Source organism: Meriones unguiculatus, chromosome 17 (assembly GCF_030254825.1).
Source record: "Meriones unguiculatus strain TT.TT164.6M chromosome 17, Bangor_MerUng_6.1, whole genome shotgun sequence".
Classification (NCBI taxonomy): Eukaryota; Metazoa; Chordata; class Mammalia; order Rodentia; family Muridae; genus Meriones; species Meriones unguiculatus.
The window spans coordinates 14,896,425-14,919,268 of NC_083364.1; the positions used below are offsets into that span (position 1 = coordinate 14,896,425).

Consider the following 22,844-nt stretch of genomic DNA (forward strand, 5'->3'; position numbering starts at 1 on the left):
CTTCCTCTCCAGTTCGTTTTCCAGGAAATATCCTCATAAGCCCACACAGAGGAGTGTCTCTTAGCTGATTCCAGATCCAGTCAAGCTGACAACCAAGATTAAGCACCACAGCCCCAAAGTATACAGTAAGCATATTTTATGGAGAGGACTGCACAGCATAGTACTTTCCATACACGCCCTACACTCTCCGCATACGGTACTTGCTCACAGCAGCTCTGGTAGTAATGGCCAGGCCCTTCCTTTACTCCCTCTTTTTGACCCTCCTTTCTCCTCCTCAGAGACTCAATGGACAGCTCATTTCCTAGCTGTGACCACTGCAAGAGAGCTGGCCACCCCCACAGTCAGAAAGATGGGCTGGAAAGAGGACTCGCTCTGTGTCTCCTGGTTCTGCCCTCCCCTGCCTGGACACCCCAGCTCCTCAGTACCCCTTTCATGTGCCCTCATCCCTCTACTCCTCGCCCAGCAGCTCAGCACAGCCTCAGCTGTGTTCTGGCAGCTGACCCGGGCAGTCTCCCTCGGGCTGGAGTCTTCATTCCTGCTTGTTGTCACCTGTGCCCTGGTCCGCTTAGACTCTAAGCCTTGCAGAAGAGCGTGAATTCTCCCAGGCTGTGAGGAGCATCACAGACCCTTGGTTCCATACCAAGAAGAGTTGCGCAGCATCCTCCCACCTTGCAAGCTGCTCTGGGGCCAGGCTTACCCCGGTCTTCTGGCCTCTGAAATCCAAGTTCTTTTACCAGATTTATCCAAGCTCTTAGAAGGGCATGCGTGCTGGACATGTGGGGACTCAGAATAAACATTGCCCACATCCCCACTCTTGCCCCCTCATCCCAGAAAGAACTGCCCAAGTTCTAAGGATCAAGTGCTTTACAACCCTGAGTTGACTTATCATTAAATAAGGCCATCCCCACCCCCCACGTGTTGGCCACCTTCCCAGGCCAGGAGAAGGCAGCTAGGTCAGGAAGTGATTGGCTGGTCCACTCCAACCCAGCTCTGCATAACCCTTTCCAGGTCAGGAGTCAGGAGCAGATATCCCTAAAGGGGAGAGACAGGGCTGTGGGGAACACACGAAGGGTAATGCAGCTGTGGGGAGCGGGTGGTCCAGGAGATGGGGATTTCTAGACAACTGAGTCACTGGTCATGCCCAATATGATTTAGACAGCTTTGAACTTTAAGTCAGTCTCCATGTCTTCCCAGATCAGCCTCCCTCTGCAAAAGGAACTTCTGTTCTCCTGGTTCAGTTGTCTGAGAGGCTTACCGCCTCCTTCCGGTAATCTAGGCCTTGTCCTAGAAACATCTAGCTTCCATACAATCTAACCTAGCCCTAGAATGCTTTCAGCCTCAGAGACTTACTGTTTAATAAGCTCACTTTCTTGTTCTTTCTGAGCTCCGGGCTGGCTGGTTCAACTCAGCTGTTCTGGCTCAAACTCCTCTCCTAGCTAACTTATTCAATCTGGGTTTTCTCTCAGCCTTTGAATTGTTCTGCTTGGCCTCAAACTAACTCAAGCAATCTGCTCTAATCTCCTGGCTCCTTCTCATTCAGTCTTCACCTGAGTTCTCTATCTATTACTGTCCCGGTAAAACTGCCTCCTCTCCCTCTCTGCATTGCCCTCTAAGGGCTTCCCTTTCCTCTCTCTTCTCCTGAGAGTTGGGCATATCCTATTCTGTCAAATCTTCTCTGATTTGTCACTTTCTCTGCCATGCAATTAAACATCCCTTTCAAACATGGGCTCTTCCTTTTATAGACTAACTTTCCTTTCATTGCTTGGAATTAAAGGCATGTACCACAATGTCTAGACCTAAGCTTTTCTTAACCTGAAACTTGCTCTATAGCAGGCTGGCCTTTAACTCAGATCTGCTTGCCTCCGTCTCCTGAATTAAAGATGTGTTTGTATTCTAGCCAGATCAAACAGACCTAGAACATCTTTGGATGTGATCTCTTGCCAGCGGGATCACACAGACCTAGAGGGCCTTTGGATGTGATCTCTTGCCAGAACAGCCATGTTCCTAATTAAAATTCCTCTACATCCCTCTTTTCCTCTTCATTTTTCTCCTCCTCACTATCTTCTGTTCCCCTCCCTTCATCCCTTCCTATGCATTTCCTTGAGTCTCTCTTCCCCTTGTTGCTCTGTCCAAGCCCAAGCAGCCCCTGTTCCTGTCCACTATCCCTGGAGGGCCTTGTTCCTCTTTTGAGCTTTTGTAAAATATAAATTAGAAGGCTGAGGTTGTAGCCCAGTTTGTACAGTGCTTGCCGAGCATATCGACACAGCATTAGACACTGTCTCCAAACAACAAAATACATAAATTATGATTATACAGAAGAGTAAATATTAAGTAAGTCGCTATTTGGGAAAGTGCTCTTTCCTATTTAAGAAAGGAAAGGGGGTGGGCTGGGTGTGGGGGTGCACTTCTTTAATCTCAGAATTCAGAAAGCAGCGGCATGCAGATCTCTGTGAGCTCAGGGCCATTCTGCTCTATGGAAAAAGTTCCAGGACAGCCAAAGCCACACAGCAAAACTCTTGTCTAAAATAAATAAATAAACAATCAATCAAACAAACAAATAAATAAATAAAGATCAGAAAGAAAGAAAGGGGATGAAGGAAGGAAAGAAAGAAAAAAGAAAAAGAAGAAAAGAAGGAGAGGAGAGGAGAAGAAGGAGGGAAGGAAAGAAGGGAACTAGAGAGATAGCCAAGCAGTTACGCTGCCCTTCTAGAGGACCAGTTCAAGCACTGATATCATAGGACTCTGCTATAGGGGAGCAGATGTCTTCTTCTGGCTTCAACTGGCATATATAGAGAGAGGGAGGAGGGGAGAAACAGCTTTATCTTTCTCCTGGATCTCATCTGTTCAGGATCTCTTTCACTCCTCTCCCCCATAACTCCCCTTTTTGTACACTTTCCAGGTCCAACCATCCCTATCTCAGCTGTATTTTGTTGTTGTTTCAAGGCAGTGTTTCTCTGTGTAGCCTTGGCTGTCTTGAACTCACAGAGATCCACCTGCCTCTGCCTCTCTGAGTGCTGGGATTATAAGCATGCATCACCACACCCAGCTTTTTTTTTTAATTTATTTAATTTTATTTTAGATGCGTTAACATGAAAGTGTCAGATCTCTTGGAACTGGTGTTGCAGACAGTTGTGATCTGCCATGTGGGTGCTGGGAATCTTTGGAAGAGCAGACAGTGCTCTTAACCACTGAGCCATCTCTCCAGACAGGGTTGCTTTTGTTGTTGCCTGCTTAAACCCTATAAACCCTGACGCCTACTTTAGTTCTTAGCATAGCTGTGGCTCCTCTGTGAACAACTGCTGTCGCCTTTAGCACATCAGAAGCCATTTTGCCTCTACATCTCCATTTTAATCATAAGATGAAATTAAGTTCAAGTTCTCAGGCCTACGTGCCTGAGACCAGGGTACAATTCAATAGTTCAATACTTGCTGCTTAGAATAAACAATAGATGATAAATGCATGCTTGAGTTAAAGATCGCAACATCCTGTTATGTTCCCTGCTCCCAGAAATCTTTAGTGCCCCCAACAGCTCCCCTACCCTAAATCCCAGCCAGTCACCTTGAAGTGCTTTGTCTGGCTACCTAGATACAATACAATATTCTTAGACAAAATCAATTATGTTTAGCTAGTCAAAATGATGTAATGCTGCCTCCCTGCTTCACTTCCTACATATACCTGGTTACCCAGTTACCCTGGTTACTGTTTATATATATATATATAAAAAAAAACCTTCCTCAGAAACAGAACAGCATCATAGTCTGGTTCCCAAGTTCAGATTATGTCCCTGATGAGTCAGTTTTTGTTCAACATTCAATAAACTTCCATCAATCTCAGTCTGGTGTCTGAGTGGTCAGTGTGCAGCTATCCCATAACACTCTGTGTGGCTTTTGCTGCCCTTTACTCAATTTGTGGACAGGCTGGCCTCAAACTCACAACAATCCATCTGCCTCTACCTCGCCGAGTGCTGGGATTAAAGGCATGAGCCACCACACCTAGCTTCAGCTATATTCTAGATTTCTAACGTTGGACCTGGAAACCCCAATTGGGGGTCACTTTTCGTTTCTGCTCCTGACAGTATTGTCTCTGCTGAGAAGACAGCACTTAATCTCCAGCAGGCTGAGCAGCTGGTGGGCAGGCTCTCCAATCCCATAGCCTTCTAATATTGCACTGAAAAAACAGTGCCGGCTGTCCTCCCAGCCCAAGAGTTCAAGACACAGTCAGGGACTGGGGTGGCCGGATTCTGCTCTGCTAGCTTGTAGAGTCCCAAGTTCACCCTTCGACCACGTCCCTGGTATGAGCAGGAATTCTGGAAATGCATAACTCAGGGTCAGCCTTGCCCCACGATGGTCCTGAGATCCAGGTGTTCATGTTCTGCAAGCCTATGATCACCCTCCTGCACCACGCTCATTCTACTCTATCTTGGTCACTTGCCCAGGCAAGGCAGAGGCATGCAGGCTTGGCAGGGACTGGCTGGCTTAGAATAGCCCACTCCCAGCATCCAGAAGCCGGGGACGGAAGAGTCCCAGGAGAGGGAAGGTGTGGTAGATTGCTGTTTCTGAGAGGAGGTGCCAGGCTGGGATAGATACTGTAGGGACATAGTCTGGAATAGGGAGGGGACAACCAAGGCCAGGCCAGGGCAGACAGCCAGCTGGCAAAGCAAGAATGCCACAAGGAGCCAGCTGGCCTTGTGGATGGTGGTTTCTGAATAACTGAACCGCTGGTTAGTTTTGCATAATTTAGGGAGGTCTTAATGCCAGTCAATTCCTCTCCTCCTTCATGTTTTGCTAGTCCTGGTCCTCCTCATTACCATGCTTCTCCTCCCCTTTCTCACCTCTGCACTCTTGTAGCCTCTTCCTCTGCGTTTCCCTGACTCTCACCCCTCCTTCTTGCTCTGCCCTCTTTCCAGGGTCTCTGGAGATTCCTGTTCCTTTCCTGGACCTCAATTACTCACGGTACATCTATCCACCAGCAGGATGTCACAGCTGAGCCTGTCCTGGCTGGGGCCTGAGGTGGCCTCTCCATGGCAACTCCTGCTCCTGGTTGGAGCCTCCTGGATCCTGGCCCGAATTCTGACCCAGATCTATGCTGCCTATGGGAACTATCGTCGCCTCCGTGGCTTCCCTCAGCCCCCCAAACGGAACTGGCTTATGGGTCACGTGGGCATGGTAAGTGTGGCATCAGGGTGGGTGTGGGTGTCAAAGTGAAAAGATTGAGACACCTGGAATGGGGCTTAGAGTGATGGAGTGGGTTAGCTGATGATGACCTTTGGTGGATCTTTCTGTCACCTCCCTGTACTCCCACCCAGCTCTGCTCTGGTATTCCCAACTGTGTTCCTCATGCTGAATGAATGACACTGATGGATTCTCAGGGTGGGATGTCAGAGTGAGAACTCCTGACATTTCCTCGTGCCTGCTATGGGAATTGCGGGTCCGGAAGGGCTGTGACTGTTTCTTTGTGAGCCCAGCTCTGTCCTCCAGTTTCCTAGCTTTGACCTTTGATCTTTCTCCCTAACTGCACACAGTGGGGCACAGCTGGGGTTCAGCAGAGCTGCCGGCTCACTCCCCACTGCCCCTCCCTGGGCCACTTCCTCCTTACCATGCTCTTCTCCCCTAAGATAGAGCACAGTGAGCCCTGTTGTGCTACCTGGATAAATGCTGTCCACCTCCCTCCCGTGAACCTTCCTGAACCCCAACCTTTACCCTGACACTTTGGCCTTTGACTTACACCTGCTCTCTCATTTAGGTGGCTTAGCCCCAGTTGTTTCACTTGCAAATGGCTCAGTGTGGGCTGTGTACAGAGGTTGGGGAATACTCTGAGGCTGGTGGGCAGCCAGTGCTGATGGGTGGGAGCTGCCACCCTAATGGAGGCTTAAATGTCACTTCTGTTTCCCTGGAACCTGCCAAGGCTAAAATGTCCCTGGTGTGTGGCCTTTGTCCAGGGGAGGCTCTGGAGACTTTATGGACCAGACAGGACATGAAAGGTCAAAGGTAGATGATATAACTTGTCCACTGGGTATGGAATGGACACTTGGGACTTGGGCATGTCTTGAAAGGAACAAAACAGGAAGAAGCACCCCTGCAAAACTGGGACACAGGTTCACTCATGACAGAGGATGCGTCACTTCCAAAGGCTGCAGGTGGGACTTTCTGATGATCCTGGGAAAGTGACTGGAGAAGTAGAACCAAAAGTACACACACACACACACACACACACACACACACACACACACACAGTGAGCTAGACATCAAGGAGTGATGAGGACATTCTGAGAAGTGCATCCAGAAGTGGCTTTGTCATTGTGCTGACATCAGAGTCTCCTGACACAACCCCACTAGCTGTAGTCTCCTGTGCACCTAGGCTATAGGGTACCAACTCTTCTGATACACACGTCTGTGCATCATGGTGCTACCCTGGACATGGTAGGCAATTTGTGATATGGTATTTATGCATCTGAATGTGTCTAAACATAGAAATGTATAGAAAAACAACAGGCAGCCGAAATTCTTCACATGATCTTAGCCAAAAGGCCAAGAAGCAATAGCCACAGAAATTCTGTAGTTCACTGCAGTCTTAAGAGATCAAAGTCATCTGTGCAGTCTGTCTTGAACAAAAAAACACTGTTATGCAGTACATTGTCACGTATGCACAGTCACTTACACATAAATGCATATAAGTAAAGTAAGGTAGAGGAGAGAGGGGTTCCTTGAGTCATGGTAATTGGCTTATGTCTTTATGGTGACTGAGGGGTACCTCAGTATTTTATCTGCAAACTAGAATACCAGGAGCGTGGGCTGTTATTTACTCAGTCTTGGAACAACAGTATGAGAACCCAGGGGTGAGGATGGGGACTTGGGTGTAAATATGGAGTTCAGTGTTTCAAGGACCTGAATTTTCCTACGTGATAGCAGGAGAAGATGGGTGCCCCAGCTCTGGAAAAGAGACTAAATTTCCCCTTCCCTGCCTATTCTCTCTAGAGTTTCAGTGGATTAGACGGTGCTGTCCACATTGTTGCCAGATGTGAATGATAACTCTTTTTGAAACATCGTCACAGAATATACCCAGGGGTTGTGGGCACCCCTCCCTGGGCTTGACCCGGAAAACTTGGTCCCATCTAGGAACTACCTCAGGAAGTACTGATCCCTGTGTTGTTTGCAGGTGCCTCCTACAGAGCAGGGCATGAAGGAATTGACTGAGTTGGTGGGAACCTACCCCCAAGGCTTTATGCTGTGGATGGGCCCCGTTACCCCCATTATCAGCCTGTGTCACTGTGACAATGTCCGATCTATCCTCAACGCTTCAGGTACTCATGGAAGCTGAACCTGGGGATCTGAGGGTTTCCAGTCCCTTCTGTTTGCCTCCTGCAGTGGTCCAGTCCATCCTTTTCCCCCTGTCAGGCTCTCTCCATGTTTTCACCAGCTCCCACACGACACCCTCCTCCTTCTCCTCCTCCTCCTCCTCTTCCTCCTCCTCCTCCTCCTCCTCCTCCTCCTCTTCTTCCTCCTCCTCCTCCTCCTTCCTATACTATTACTATATCTTGGTGTTCTGGACTTTTCTGGAGCCCAGATATCTTAAACCCAAGGTCCTCTCCTAGAGGAAGTCAGTTCTTGAGCTAGAACTTGACAGGAACTTCTCTAGCCTTGTGAGATCAGGAATGGCTCAGAGGGAGAGGGCCCCTGACAGCTGAGTGGAGGATGAGTTGCTCAAGCAATGTCTGCGGGCATGAGTAGGAATGGTGAAGGCAGGGCTAGGTATGCCACGGCATACCTGTGAAGGTCAGAGGGCATCTTGGGCATTAACCCTTGCCTTCCACCTTGTTTGAAGCAGAGTCCCTTGTTGTTTGCTTTTGTATGTGGATACTAGCTGAACCTCAAGCTTCAGAAGCAGGCCGAGAACTCTCGGTGTCTGGTTCCTATCTTACATGTGTGGCTACATCCGGTGTTGGGGATTTATGCTTTGATCCTCAGCCTCATATGCAGCAAGTGCTTTTGTCCAGAGTCATCTCCCCGGTCCAGACCATGCCACTTTCCTGAAGCCCATGCTCTTACCCCAGGTGGATGCTCCTACATCTTTCTCATGTGGACATCCCCTGCTTCATATCTGATCATGTTGCTTGTGTTGTAAGCATAATTATGTGATGTTATCTGTAGGGTCACAGCTGTTGCAACTTCACCTTTACATTTTTATCTGTGTGTGTGTGTGGGGGGGGGGTTGTGTTTGTTTTACCTGGGATTGCCTGAAGATGGGCATGCCCTTACTTAGCATGGCAGGTTCTATCTGAGAAGCTATTGGAGATGGCCTTGCTTTTTATATCTGGGATCTCTTTGGGACTATATGAGGCCTGGGACCTAGGGTTCTTCTGAGAAATGACAGATATGTGGGTTGTATCCAAGACAAGACTTAAGAACATCCAGGTGAGATCAGTGGGTCACAATCTGGACCATATCTGGTATATTACTAGAGCTTTTGCTTTTTTGGAGACACTGTTTGGCTACTCAGTCTAGGCTAGCCCCAAAGTCTGGATTCTCTTGCTTTAATCCATTGAGTGTTGGAAATCACAAGAATCACCATGCCTTAGTTATATATATGTTGCTGTGATAAAATACCGTGATCAAGGGATCTCATAAGGAAGAGTTTATGTTGGGGTATGGTTTCCACATGGTGAGGGAGGCATGGTGACAAGAGTAGAAAGCTGAGAGATCACATACTTTACCATAAACACGCAACAGAAAGAGCAGTCTACCAGTAGGGAGAGTCTATGACCTCTCAAAACCTGCTCCAAGGGAGGTACTTCCTTTAGCAAAGCAGTGCCTACTAACCCTTGCCAAACAGTGCCACCAGCTGGGCAACAAGGGTTCAGAGACATCAGCCTATAGGAGACACTCTCATTCAGACCACCACACAGGACCCTTCTCAAATCTTGTCAGAGGCTAGTCTGAGGCATCCACAGAGGCCTGTCAGAAAATCTCTGGCCCGTGTTACAGCATGAGGTGTCATGTCACGTGTGCTAAGGCCATGCCATGTCATGTTAACCCTTATGTGTTCATATGATGTCCCACACCTGTTCAGGAGATGCCAGATACCTAGGATGCCTAGACAATGGACATAGGTTCCAACAAATGTCACAGAGTATTGTAATGGGCTCAGATACAGCAGAGACTGCACGCTAGACTATGTAGAAGCCACGTGAAGTGGTGCTGCAGCAGAATGTAGCAGGTTAAGCCACGCCTTTACCTGCTGCTGCTGCCGCTGCTGAGTCTGACCTTCTCTCACTTTCTACTTCATTTTGCTTCATCTGTCCTTGGGTCTTTTCTTGGCATGTGGACTTTGGAGGGAGAAATGCAGACTCCTGGGAGGGATTCCCGCCCACCTTCCATGGTCTGTCCTCACTCATACCATGACCCCTGGCTGTCCTTGTTCATGCCAGCTGCCATTGCACTCAAGGATGTGATATTCTACAGCATCCTGAAACCTTGGCTAGGTGAGTACTTACAGGTGATGGGCAAGCGGACACCCTTAGGGGTCAGGGAATGGTTCTATTCTTACCTGGCACTATGGCTGCTCTATCAGGGGACGGGCTCCTGGTGAGTGCTGGTGACAAGTGGAGCCGTCACCGTCGCATGCTGACACCTGCCTTCCACTTCAACATCCTGAAGCCCTACGTGAAGATTTTCAATGACAGCACCAACATCATGCACGTGAGTCCCTGAAACCCTGGGTCACAACTCCTCATTCCCAAACCCTGACTCTTCCTGAGGTTGGGTGGAGAATAAGATGAGGAAACTGCTTCTGGATCAGGAACTGAGATTAGGTAGGGTCTCAAGGAGCCACAGTCCAATACCAGCCTCTCTCCTTCTGCCAGGCCAAGTGGCAGCGCTTGATCTCAGGAGGCAGCACCCGTCTGGACATGTTTGAACATGTCAGCCTCATGACTCTGGACAGTCTGCAGAAATGTGTCTTCAGCTTTGACAGCAACTGTCAGGAGTGAGTCCCTTACTCTGGGCCTCAGAGCCTGGGCTACGAACCAAAAGGAGGGAGCAGAGCAGCCTCCCTAGAGGAGATGGTTCAGAACCAACACTGAAAGTCCTGGGAAAGAAAGTGATCCATCCTTCTGGGGGGTAGAATTCTTTCAATAAAGCCACAAAGATGGTGACAAGAGGAACTTGTGGGACAGGCAGTGGGAAGGCACGTTGGAAATAAAACTCAAGAGATCAGCAGTGGCTAGCTCATAAGGCCAGCATAAGGCCAGAATAAGGCCAGGTAAAGGTACACTTCCAGGGAAACTATCAAGGTGCTTGTGCTTGTGTTAGTTATATTTTCAACAATGTGACAAAGAACTTGAGAGAGCTTGAAATGAGGGAAGGCAGCTGCACATCTGTAATCCCAGCACTCTGGGAGGCAGAGGGAGGTGGATTTCTGTGAGTTCTGTGAGCCCGATCTACAGAGTAAGTCTAGGACAGCCAAGGGTATAGGGAGAAACCCTATCTCAAAAAAGACAAAAAGAAAGGAAGAAAGAAAAAAGGAAGGGAGGAAGAAAGGAAGAAAAAAAGGAAGGAAGGAAGAAAGGAAGAAAAGCAAGGAAGGAAAGGAAAGAAGGAAGAAAGAAACATGGAAAATGTTCTGGCTCAAGGCTTCGGAAACTTTAGTCGATGGTCAGTTGGCTTCATTTTCTTGAGCCTGTTATAAAAGCACAGCACAGCTAGAAACACCTGTTAAAAGAGTCAAATGTGTCACCCAAGCACAGTGGTGCACGCCTGTAATCCCAGAACTTAGGCAGAGGAAGGAGGATCACTGTGAGTTCAAGGCCAGCCTGGTCTACAAAGTGAGTCCAGGATAGCCAAGGCTACCCAGAGAAACCTTGTCTTGAAACACCAGAAAGAAAAAAAAAAAGAGTCTGATGCCTTATGGCATCCAGAGACAGAGAGACAAAGAGGCAGACAGATACTATTGCTATCAAGAGCATATCCTAAATTTCTCCCTAGACCAAACATCTTGAAATTCTACAGCCTTCTACATCCTATAGGGAACTAAAGAGATGGCACTTGTCAAAGACCAGGGCTTGATTGCTAGCACCCTCATGGAAATTTACAACTATCTGTAACTAGTCACAGGAGACCCGCCATACCCTTTTGCCCTGCGGGGGTACTGGGCACACATGTACTATACATACACCAGCAGGCAAAATGCATACAATACAAATTAATTTTTAAAAATTGAGAAAGGTTTCACTATGTAGCCTTGGCTGCCCTAAAACTCACAGAGATCTACCTGCCTCTGCCTCCAGGGTCCTGGGATCAAAAGTATGTACCACCATGCCCATCAAAACAAACAAACAAACAAATAAAGCTTAAGAATACATACAGACATAGTCACACAAACGCTGGGCAGTCATGGTGCACACCTTTGATCCCAGCACTTGGGAGGCAGAGGCCGGCAGATCTCTATGAGTTTGAAGCCATTCTCATTTACAAAGCAAGTTCCAGGCCGGCCAAGGATGCACAAAGAGACGCCCTGCCCCCTCTTTTGGGAGATAGTTCTACATTATAGCAGAGCTGGTGGTAGACACGGGACATGATCAAAGCTGAGCTCCTGTGAGGGTCCAGACTGCCTTACCTCCTTGTTAAACTGCCCCTCCAGCCTGAACCTCATTCTTTTCCAAAGGTTCCAGGGTTCAGCTCACCTACCAGTGTCACCGTTTCCACTGTCAAACTTACCTGGTGTCTTCATGGCAAGTCAGTATTGAGAGGTGTCCACACTGTGGGTTGGGGACATAGGATGTGGTCACAGAGATGTGATGAGTTTGGTGAGATCAAGTTGACTCTCAGGGCTCACTCCGCTCTGCCTCTGTGGCCAACCGTTTCCATTGCCAATGGCCCCCGGCTGGTGATAAGAGGCCCAAGACGTACACCTGTTAAATTGCTGCCTCCTTTACCTAAATCCTGCAGGAAGCTCAGTGAATATATTTCTGCCATCTTGGAGCTCAGTGCCCTAGTGGCCAAAAGGCACCAGCAGCCTCTGCTGCATGCAGACCTGCTGTACAATCTCACCCCCGATGGAGTGCGCTTCCGTAAGGCCTGCAAGCTGGTACATGAATTCACTGACGCCATCATACAGGAGCGGCGCTGCACCCTCCCAGATCAGGGTTTGGACGCCTTCCTTACGTCCAAGGCCAAGTCCAAGACGCTGGATTTCATTGATGTGCTGCTGCTGACCAAGGTGGGCTTCTCAAGAAGCGGGATGGACATTGATGCCAAATACCAAGTCGAATAACGTGAGTTTGGTGCAGACGGCACATGTAGAGTGCGTAGGATTGGGAGAGACATGGCAGAATTTAGAGATGATTCTGAAATGCAGACTTCAATAGACTGCCAACCCTGAAACCTTGACGAGCCTGAGCATTTTACAGGTTAAAACATCATCGCATGGCATTTATATCTGTCCTCTCTAAAGTGTGTGCGTGTACAGGCGTGCACAAGCACACACAAGCAGACACACACATTCTAGCAACTGCCCCCAAGTCAATGATCATAGCAGCCCCTTTATCAGTCATGGCAGCAGACACAAGCAGAAAAGGATGTAGCAATGGCTCCCGTTCCCAGTGCCCTCTCTTCCAGGAGATGAAGTGTTTACCTGTTTGTGCAGTGAGGTATACACCACGGAGAAAGCACAATGCATCAGAGGCTTGTGGTTTGTATAGAACAACAAGTATGCTTGAGTCTAATTCCCCCCATGCTGGTAAATATTGAAAAAGAGAGGAGGTGGGAGAAAGGAGAAAAAAAAGGAAGAAGGGAAAAGAGGAGAGATAGGAAACTTCGTTCTGGAGTTAAACAGGGTCTTTTGAGGTTTGCAAATAAATGTTTCCACATGACATAAGATAAGATTCCCTGGATCTAGCACTTTCGGATGTGGGTAAAAGTCTTTGGAGTAAAACTTTGCTTCTAATTTCCAAGGCAAGTTGCCATATCTTCCATATCAAGCCATTGTCAGTTTCTCAGACTCGCTCATTGGGCAGAAGCATGGTGACATTTTTGTGTGGGTTGCTGACTCCTCCAATTGTGGACAACACAGGAGACAAGGATAGCCAGAAGAAAGCCAGGGAAATTCAGACTGTACCAATAGCCAAGAGATGGGGATGGCCTTTGATCTCTGAACAGATAAGCTTCTGAGAATGTCACAGTTTAAGCACAAGAATTTTCACAACTGCTGTGATTTGAGGGTCTTGCTTTGTCTGCAGGATGAAGATGGAAACAAGCTGTCAGATGAGGACATCAGAGCGGAGGCTGACACCTTCATGTTTGAGGGTGAGGGTCTCACTGAGGGACCAGAAAGGGGGCAGGAGTTTCTCTATCTTTAAACTCACTGGGAGGACCTGGAATCTTTCTGTTCTATCCTTTGTTCCCTTTCCTGGATTTCACTACCTGGGCGCTCTCTGCTGTGCTGAAGCAGTGCAGAGACCCATGCCTGTCTGCCCCTCCCTCAGGCCATGACACCACAGCCAGTGGGCTCTCCTGGATCCTGTACAACTTGGCGAGGCACCCGGAATACCAGGAGCGCTGCCGGCAGGAGGTGCGGGAGCTCCTGGGGGACCGCAAGCCTGAGGAGGTTGAATGGTGAGTGTAGGTCTTCCTGGACCATCCCTCTGTTTGGATTTTCTCAAGTAGGGAAGAGTCTTTTTTTTTTTTTTTTTTTTAACTATTCTCCTATATATGCTCATGGATACAGAGTCTGAGCCCTAGAGGAGAGATTTGATACCAAGCCTGGCTAGCAAAGCAAGGGTTGTTGGCTTTGGAACAGACCAGTTTGTATTGCTGAGAGAACAGAGGTAATTATAAGGGAAAGATAGCAACATTTTACATGTGCTCAGTGTAAGCGCTTCCCTCCAATAGATGTTTTCTTCCATGATGGTTTGTTGTTCTCCCGTACCCTAGATCTTACTGTGGTGAGATGTTCAGGGGCTCACTGGTGCTATTTGGGCGTTACAGTGTGCTGGAGCTAGAGAGATGGCTCAGCTGTTAGGGGCACCTCCTGCTCTTGCACAGTTTTGTTCTCAGCATCCATACCTGTTAGCTCACAACTGTCAGTAACTCAGATCTGGTGGATCTGACGCCCCTGACCTCATATCCACATATCCACACACATGCGCATAAACCTAATTAAAAATAAAATAAAATGTCTGGGTGTAGGGGCACATTTCTTTAACCCCAGCCCTTGGGAGGCAGAGGCAGGAGGACCTCTGAGTTTGAGACTGGCCTGGTCTACATAGCAAGCTCCAAGACAGCCAGGGCTTCATGAAGAGTCTCTGTCTCATAAAATGAAATGAAATAAATAAAATAAAATATAAAGTAAATAGCAGTTTACGTGGTGCCCAGAGCCCCGGGTCTTTCATCCATCGAGCTTTCCCTCAGAAAACCCTCCTACAATGGCCTTCGTACCCCAGTTTTGTGTCCAGCTCCACTGTGATTGCAGAGACCTGGGAGGGGCCAGGCCAAGGACTAATCAGAAGTCCCATCTTGACAGGAGATCAGTCCTAACTTAGAATACTTTCTAATTTTCTACTGTTCCAGGTCCCACACATTTCATCTACCTAGGGCTTATTTTATCACTGTTAGAAAGCATTTCACTCATCCACATAGACTGCCAGCCTCTTTTTTGCTTCCTGGGTAATAGTTCAAGGGGTTTCCTTAGGGACGACCTGGCCCAGCTACCCTTCCTTACCATGTGCATCAAGGAGAGTCTGCGGCTGCACCCCCCAGTCACCGTCATCGCCCGTGTCTGCACCGAAGACATTCTGCTCCCACATGACCGTGTCATCCCCAAAGGTGCTATAGGACCAGGGGAAGAGGGTCTGGGGTAGGCAGCAGAGTCTTGTGGTGAAAACCCCCTTTTCTCCCACAGGTGTCATCTGCCTCATCAGCATCTTTGGAATTCATCACAACCCATCTGTGTGGCCGGATCCTGAGGTGCTGACTGCCTTACCCCCTAGAGTGGCATAGGGGTCCAAAGGGAGGAGGTGGGGCTTTGAGCTAGGAAACCAGACCCCACCTTCCCCACAACACGCAGGACTCTGTCCCCTGTTGTCCTGGGAAGTCACTCCTCGGCCTTGGTTCAATGTCTCCTGCAGGTCTATGACCCCTTTCGCTTTGACCCTGAAAACATCAAAGACAGGTCACCTCTGGCATTTATTCCCTTCTCAGCGGGGCCCAGGTGAGGCCAGCGGGTTTGGGTGAATAGCGTGGGCTTTGGGGCTGACCGTGGGAATAGCGGGGAGTTAGGATGGTTGGGTTCTGGGTTTCCTTCAGGTTCTTTGCAAAGGTCTGTAGGATAGCGGTTAAAAGGAGAAGGGCTGCTGGTCTGTGCTCAGAGTCCCGCCCTGGTCTACAAGACCTGCGGTGATGCAGATAGATGTCCAAGCGGGGTCCCAGGAGCGTTAAGGTTCCTCCTGCTCCTCATGCTGACCAGACACGGCAGGGACCTTATCAGGTTGGGTCCCTACCTGGCTGGGTTCTTGCGCAGTCAGAATCCTTATCTTGTCCTCCCGCAGGAACTGCATAGGACAGACTTTCGCCATGAGCGAGATGAAGGTGGCGCTGGCGCTGACGCTGCTGCGCTTTCGCATCCTCCCGGATGACAAGGAGCCTCGGAGACAGCCGGAGCTGATCCTGCGCGCAGAGGGCGGGCTGTGGCTGCGGGTGGAGCCGCTGAGCGTGCAGTGACCCCACGCCTGGCCTGGGACCTCCTCACCCACCTACCTCTGTGGATCCCAGAATAAACAGAGCTGTCACCAACACCCGAACGTTTCCGAGAGCCAAGTAGGGGGGCGCTGTGGATTTGTAGCGTGGGTGAGGGAGGCCGGGTAGTGTCTGGCCAAATACACTTGACTTCCTTTAACTGACCGTGGTCACGGTGCGTTCTCCTCCAGCCAAGCTGTACTGCTCTCTGGACAATAGGAAGCAAAAGTGAGCAAAAGAAAGACCAGGATGAAGGGCAAGTCTGCGCTCCGGTTCTCACAGCAAACCTCTTATTTCAGCCCTACTTCCACTACTTTGATCATTCTAATAACCCAGTAGACTCTCTTCTCTCACCTCGGAATTATTTTTCTGTGGGTGCTAACTTACTGTGCTTATTACACCTTAAGCCTGGCATTTTATCGTTTTTTTTTTTTTTTTGAAGTTAGGGTCTCATTATATCACCAAAAGTAGTCTCAAGCTCCTGGCCTTAAAGTAAGCTCTGCCTCGGGGGGGGGGGGGGGGGGGGGGGAGGGGCACTGTGCTGGGCTCATCCAGGGTGTTATGATTTTTTTTTTTTTTTTTTTTTTTTTTTTTTTTTTTTTTAGTGATAACTTATAGGTTTCCCTAGTAAGAAAGAGAGGAAGGGACTGAGGGAGGTGGGGACTGGGTTGTTGGAAGGCACTCCTTTGCGCTGTGGAGGGGCTTAGTGCCAGGGCTAGAGATGTAGCTGAAAGCCCTTCCTGAGCACCTGGGAACCCTGTGTTCCACGCTGTCACCCCAATGCCCCTGAATTTAAAAATAAAACGATGCCAACAGAGGAATGAAGGTGAGATGCCATGCCTGGGAAGACGGTGCTACAGAGCACTTGACGCACTTTAACTCCAGCTCCAGGGGATCTGAGACCCTCTTCTGGCTTCGGTGAGCAACTGTGCTCTCATGCACACGCCCGCGCGCGCGCACACGCGCCCCTCCCCCACAGATACACACATGCTCATAATTTAAAATATAAGTACATCTTAAATGAGATGCATACGGTCTCCTTGAGTGCAAAGGAGTCTGCGCTTGGTGTTGGTGCCAAGTGGTGAACAATCAACACTCACCAGGCTAATCTGTAAACAAAGGAGTCCCAAGAGTAAGTTGTCTGGATCCTGCTTAGCTGTTTTAAAAGAATGTGGGAAAGGGAGGCTGACTTTAGGGGATGTGGCCAGGAGTTTCCTATCAGCACCCATTGTTCGCTTAGCGAAAGGGAGGAGGGACTCTGGGAAAGAGCCCTGAACTACCAACAGCAACTGATCGCCTCTGCGGGTTTCTAAGAATCAGCTGGTGGGCAGGGGGTTGTTAATGAAAGAAGCCTCCAGGGCTGGGAGCCCACCCTGATGGCTTGATAGGGTCTAACTACTGGACTCAAAAGGAGAAGTGCCCAGTGGTGGCTCTCACCTTTAATCCCAGCACTCAGGAGGCAGAGGCAGGTGGATCTCTGAGTTTGAGGCCAGCCTGGTTCTACAGAGAGAGTTCCAGGAGAGCCAGGGCTACACAGAGAAATCCTGGAAAAACCAAACAGAGAGGAGGAGGAGGGAGGCTGTTTTTCTTTTCTGAAAGTCACATTTGTTGTTTTGCCTCTGGTCTTATCGAATACTTTCTTATACAAATACACTCCATAAAAGAAGGAAGACACGAAACAGAAATGCAGCACATACGGATCCAATATGGGAAAGTAATCAGTGTTAATATTCTCTCAGATACAGCTCGATTGTTTTTTATTATAACAATATTTTAAAATGTTCTGTTACTGTTTTGTATGGGAGTTTTCCTGCATGTATGTCTGTACACATGTGTGCAGTGTCCGCAGAGGCCAGGTGTCAGGAGTACTGGAACTTGGGTGCTGGGAATTGAACCTGGGTCCTTGGAAGAACAGTTAGTGTTCTTATCTGTTCAGCCATCTGTCCAGCCCCTATAATAATAGTTTTGTGTGTAGTTTTATTCACCTCTAATAATGTGACATGCATATAATATACCATCTAAAGAAGTTATTTTGGGGTTGAGAAATGGCTCAATGGTTAAGAGCCCTGGATGCTCTTCCTTAGGACCCAGGTTCAATTCTCCCTTCACAACTGTCACTCCAGCTCCAGAGAATATGACATGCTCATATAGACATACATAGAGGTAAAACACTGTTGCACAATAAATATACATCTTAAAAAAACAAAGACATTATTTCATTGGTTACAGAGCACCTGGAAAGATGTTCAGTAGTATTAAGAATTGGGAGAATACAGAGTAAACCATGATGGAAGGCCAGTTTATACCCAGCAGGAAGTTCAGCATCCAGAAAGAAAGCAACCAGTGTTGATTGGGTAAATGTTGAATAAACAGGACCCTCTTACCTTTTAGAGAGATTGCAGATTTTTGCAGCTGATGTAGAAATCAGCTTGTCAGTTCTTGGAGAGTGAAACAAATTTCTCACTTTATTCTGAAGATCTACTGGGTATAAACACAACACAATGAAAACGGGTACTTGACCACAAATATGGGTAGGAATGTTCAAGGCCACCCCATGGCTAGATATGTGACTGAAACCATCTAAGGCAGGGAGGTTTCTTTTTTAGCTCGTAATCTCAGATTTCAGTCTATCACTGACACTGGGCTCCCCTCTCAGGGTTCTTAGTCTCACGAAGAAAAGAATATAAAGAATGGATGCAAACTGGAACTGAAGAATAATTTGATTAAAGTTTAACAGAAGAACCCCAGGGTAGGCAAGCTCTGAATTTCAGCAGATAGTTGAATGGGGATAATGAAGAAGAAGAGAAGCAGGGTGTGGTAGTTTGAATCCCCTTGGGCCTGGCTGTGATGGAACCTGAATTCCCAGGGGCAGGTAGATCTCTGTGAGTTTAAGGCCATCCTGATCTACACAGTGAGTTCCAGGAAAGATAGGACTGTGTACAAACCATTTCAACCACCATCTTACTCCCTGGCCCCCAGCACCAGGCTTAAAAAGAGAGGGAGAGAGAGAGAGGACCTAAAAGTCTCAGATAGACTGAGAAATTTTAAAGTTGGCTTGACTGATAACTCCTACAGAGCCCTCTGCCACCCTTGCTGGTATCTACCACTTTGAGGCATGAAGGTAAGTGACCTGAAGATGGAATCTTCCATCTCACCCCTTTCTACTCCATGAAACTTCAAGACGAGAAGCAAGGTGTGGTGGTTTGAATAAGAATTACTCTTGGCCCAGGCTGTGGTGACTCCTGAATTCCCAGGGGCATGTGGATGTTGGGGTGCACCATATTGCTGGAGCCTGCCGGCAGAGTGGAACAGTACCTGAGTGGGGAGTGAGGACAAATCACACTTCACACGGGATCGGCTTGAGAGGGCTGTCAGTCTGACTGAAGCCGTGCAGGTTAATTCCAGGGTTCATTATTTATAGGCAAAGTGAAAACAAGTCACACCAATACAGAAAGAAAAAGGTGTGGAAACACCTAACTTCTTTTCAAAAGCTACTTCCCCAGGTGAAAACATAACAAAGCAGCTTAACAAGCAGCTCTCCACACAACAGTGTGAGTCCTAGTGACCCAACTCAGCTCGTCACACTTGGCCACAGGTGTGTTGCTTTAGCAAGACCATTTGTGTCCAGTGCGAGAGGCTTCCGGGTTACCTAGAGCATCTGGGTCTGTCTCTCAGGCTGGCTGCGTCTGTAGCTTCGTGCCACGGCTCGCTCTCCACACCGTATGCACAGTCTCCACACCCAAGGGGAGAAGGGTGTCTTTCAGTTGTCTGATTAATGAACAGTCTGGAGGTGCCTGCCTGCCTTCTTATATGTCCCATCAATCCTGGTCTAACTTCATACACACGTCACATACAAACATCATAAATAGAAGATAGAGTTCAAGCAGTAAAGATCAGACTGACTTCTTGTTATGCAGTTTCTGTCCCCTGGGAAACCAATTATAATTAAAGGATTTATTGATTAGATGCTAGTGAAGAGCTTAAGATAGCCCGAATATAACTCCATTTTGAAATAAAGATCTTGACTGGGAGCTGAATTCAGGTACCAGGAAATATCACAGAGTGTACACCTGGCAGAAAACAAAGTTAACTCTCCTAGCAACAGCCTCCAGGAAATATAACAGAATAAATGCTTCATAGAAAATAGAGACAAACTCCCTGGCAATAATCAATGGGAATCGGTTGAGAATCGGGTGGGAAAATTCTCCCCAATGTTTCAGATGTGGTTTAGAAAAATAGCCATTGTGATTATATGCCTTAGCCACTGTGATTATGTGCCTCAGAAAAGGTCACCCCGCCCTGCTAAACTTCACGTAATTCTGTAACGCCAAGGCTTGTGCCCCCCTGCTTGCTGCCATGGAAACCCCCTGCTCACAGACTTTCCATTTAAAAATCCTGTTCACTCAGAGCTCGGGGTCCCACTTCTCTACTGCTGTGCCAGTGAGACTTGGGTCCCAAGTTCGATCGCTCTCATAATAAAGCTCTCTTGCAATTGCATCGAGTCATCTCCTGGTGGTCTCTGAGGGTCCTGTGAACCTGGCATAACATTTGGGGGCTCGACCATCCGGGATGCCTCGGGACCTCCAGGACTCCTGACCCAGAGAGCTTAGTCCCGCGGGTAAGTGTAACGTCTTCTATGTTGTCTGTCTGCTTTAAATGTTTGTTTGCCTTTATTCTTTGTTTCTTTTCCTGAAAAGCCTCGAGGTGCTTACGGGAGCAGCCAGATTAGATATGTCGGGGCCTAGGCTGTGGGGGCTTCAAAAGACGTTTTGATGTCCTGGAATTTCTGCCTCCTCGGGACCCCTGGGATAGGGAGACTGGAGTGAGGATCTGTTTCTGCCTCCGGAGTGAGGATCGGTTTCCTGGAATTTCTGTGGCAGAGAAGTCCAGGTTTTGTCTGTTTCTGCCTCCTCAGAACCCCTGGGATAGGGGGACTGGAGTGAGGATCTCTCTTTACCTCCTCAGAACCCCTGGGATAGGGGAACCAGAGTGAGGATCGGTTTTCTGGAACTTCTGTGGCAGAGAAGTCCAGGTTTTCAGTGTTACTTAGTTTCTATGTGTGATTAATTGTTTTTTTTTCCCCTTGGTGTTGTGCCTGGAGTTACTGTTTAATTTTTGTGATTAATTGTTTGTGGTTTTGCGTCTACTTGAGAGTGCTTGATTTTACTTTTGTTTAAAACTGTAGCTGTTTTCATTTCTGATTTCAGTTTTGTCCTGTGATGTTAGCCTGGGTATAGGCTGTAAGTTGTTGCCTTTGGTTTTGTTTTTGTCTGAGACAACCAGTTCTTTTTTTGTGTATGAGTGATTTACTATTTGTTGAAATTGTTTTCCTTATTTCTTTTGAGTTCTCCTGAATTCTTTTGACGAATAGACTGACTGACGATATGGGACGGAATACCTCCAAACCTCTTGACTTGGTTCTGACTCATTTTGGAGAAGTTAAAACTAGAGCTCACGGTCTTTCAGTTGATGTGAGAAAAAAAAAAACAAAACTTTTTTTGCAGCTCAGAATGGCCCACCTTCAATGTGGGCTGGCCACCAGAAGGAACCTTCCACCTTCCCACTGTCTTAGCAGTGGAAGATAAAGTTTTTCAAAAAGCATGTGGGCACCCAGATCAGGTGCCATATATTGTAGTTTGGAAGAACCTGGTGACTCATCCACCTCCATGGATTAAGCCCTTTCTGATTCCCACTAACAATTCTCCTTCCATAGAATCTCCGGAACCAGAGGCCACTGCCCTGGCTCCATAGACCCCCCTTCATCTGTTTTGCAGGATGGGACTCCCATGAAAATAATTTTTTCCACCTCCTCCTCCTCCCACTCCTCAACCAACTCCTGCTCCTTTATCCAGGCTGGAACCACCATCTGGCCAAGTGCCAAGGACCCAGAGCCTCCATGCAGCTTCTCCCTCTGGGGAACCAGAGGCAGATTCTACAGTCCTTCCCTTATGGGCCACGGGGCCCTCCATCTGCTAATGGCAATCAGTCTCATCATTACTGGCCTTTTGCCACATCACAGGTTTAACTGGAGAACTCAGAATGCCAAGTTCTCTGCTTTTTACCCACCAGCCCACCCGGGACGATTGCCAGCAGCTTACGCTTTTACAGGTCTTGTTTACCAAGAGGAGTGGGGATGTATTATTTCAGAGGCACGCAAAACTGTCCCAGACACTACAGGAGTTCCAACTACAGATCCCATATTGATAATTACTTTCCGTATAAGAGGTCCAATTGGGATTACAACACGGCTGCAGGTGGGGAGCGTCTCTTAGTCTACTACCAGGCTCTGTTGGCAGGTCTCAAGGCGGTCACAAGACAACCCATTAATTTGGCCAAGATGTACAGAAATAGGAAAAAATAGGCCAGCATTTGTGTCCAAGGTAAGTCAGAATGTAGCTGAGTTTATTGGGGCAGATTGGAGATTGCATTGTGCATATAGGCCCCAAAGTTCAGGACAGGTAGAGAGGATGAACAAAACATTAAAAGAGACCTTAACAAAATTGACCTTGGAGACTGGCACTGACTGGGTGATGCTCCTCTCCATTTCCCTTTATAGGGTTAGGAATTCCCCTTACCAGCTAGGTTTAATTCCCTTTGAGATTATATATGGGATGCCAGCCCCTATAGTACCCAACCTTAAGATTGATGCTACTGCTGAAATGGATTAAAACAGGTTTTGAGAAATGTTTAAGGCTTCTGTGCAAGCAGGCAGCTCTTAAAGGGGCAACAGCAGCTTCTCAGAAAAAAAAAAAAAAAAAGGCTGCAAGCCTCTATGTTCATAAAAATTGGATTTAACAGGTAACAAGATGTTCCTCCCTTGAAATGACAGCTAAAGGGAATAAAAATAAGTTTTGTAATTTTGTTTGTTTGTTTTGAATATAAGTTAACTATGTTCTATATATCTTGATATATGTTATTATTAAGTATATTAATAATCAATACTGCACATAATTTCTGTCCTAAAAACCAGGATTATAAAAATAATGTTTAAAACTATGTTTATATAAAATATTAAAAGTGCACCTTCATGTGTTTATATATAGGAACTTCTTTTGCTGGCAGCCAACATCAAAATAATACATTTAATATTGATTTTAAAAGGACTGAATTGTTTGCATT

General features: G+C 47.6%; 1 protein-coding gene and 1 long non-coding RNA gene across 2 annotated transcripts in view; one reads left to right on the top strand and one right to left on the bottom strand.

Annotated features, from left to right (window-relative positions):
• Nucleotides 1-15,123, bottom strand: part of LOC132648744 (uncharacterized) — a 16,334-nt gene extending 1,211 nt beyond the window's left edge. The window contains exons 1-2 of the long non-coding RNA XR_009587133.1: nt 15,040-15,123; nt 11,712-13,225 (exon numbers count right to left, since the gene is read on the bottom strand). This is a non-coding gene — a long non-coding RNA (uncharacterized LOC132648744). The remainder of the gene's footprint in view (nt 1-11,711; nt 13,226-15,039) is intronic.
• Nucleotides 4,789-15,784, top strand: LOC110564920 (leukotriene-B4 omega-hydroxylase 3). The gene is made up of 12 exons (XM_021662465.2): nt 4,789-5,165; nt 7,156-7,300; nt 9,425-9,478; nt 9,568-9,695; nt 9,860-9,981; nt 11,943-12,213; nt 13,232-13,298; nt 13,478-13,607; nt 14,683-14,816; nt 14,893-14,957; nt 15,119-15,201; nt 15,539-15,784. Exons 1-12 carry the CDS (start codon nt 4,974-4,976, stop codon nt 15,708-15,710), a joined length of 1,563 nt encoding a protein of 520 aa, XP_021518140.2. The 5' UTR covers nt 4,789-4,973; the 3' UTR covers nt 15,711-15,784.
• The last annotated feature ends 7,060 nt before the right edge of the window (nt 15,785-22,844 follow it).

Bases quoted from the DNA above. Each gene is read 5' to 3' on its own strand.
- LOC110564920 (XM_021662465.2), top strand. From the start codon at position 4,974: ATGTCACAGCTGAGCCTGTCCTGGCTGGGGCCTGAGGTGGCCTCTCCA. The intron at 9,479-9,567 runs GTGAGTACTTAC...CTGCTCTATCAG, and splicing joins CATCCTGAAACCTTGGCTAG to GGGACGGGCTCCTGGTGAGT. The intron at 9,982-11,942 runs GTGAGTCCCTTA...TAAATCCTGCAG, and splicing joins TTTGACAGCAACTGTCAGGA to GAAGCTCAGTGAATATATTT.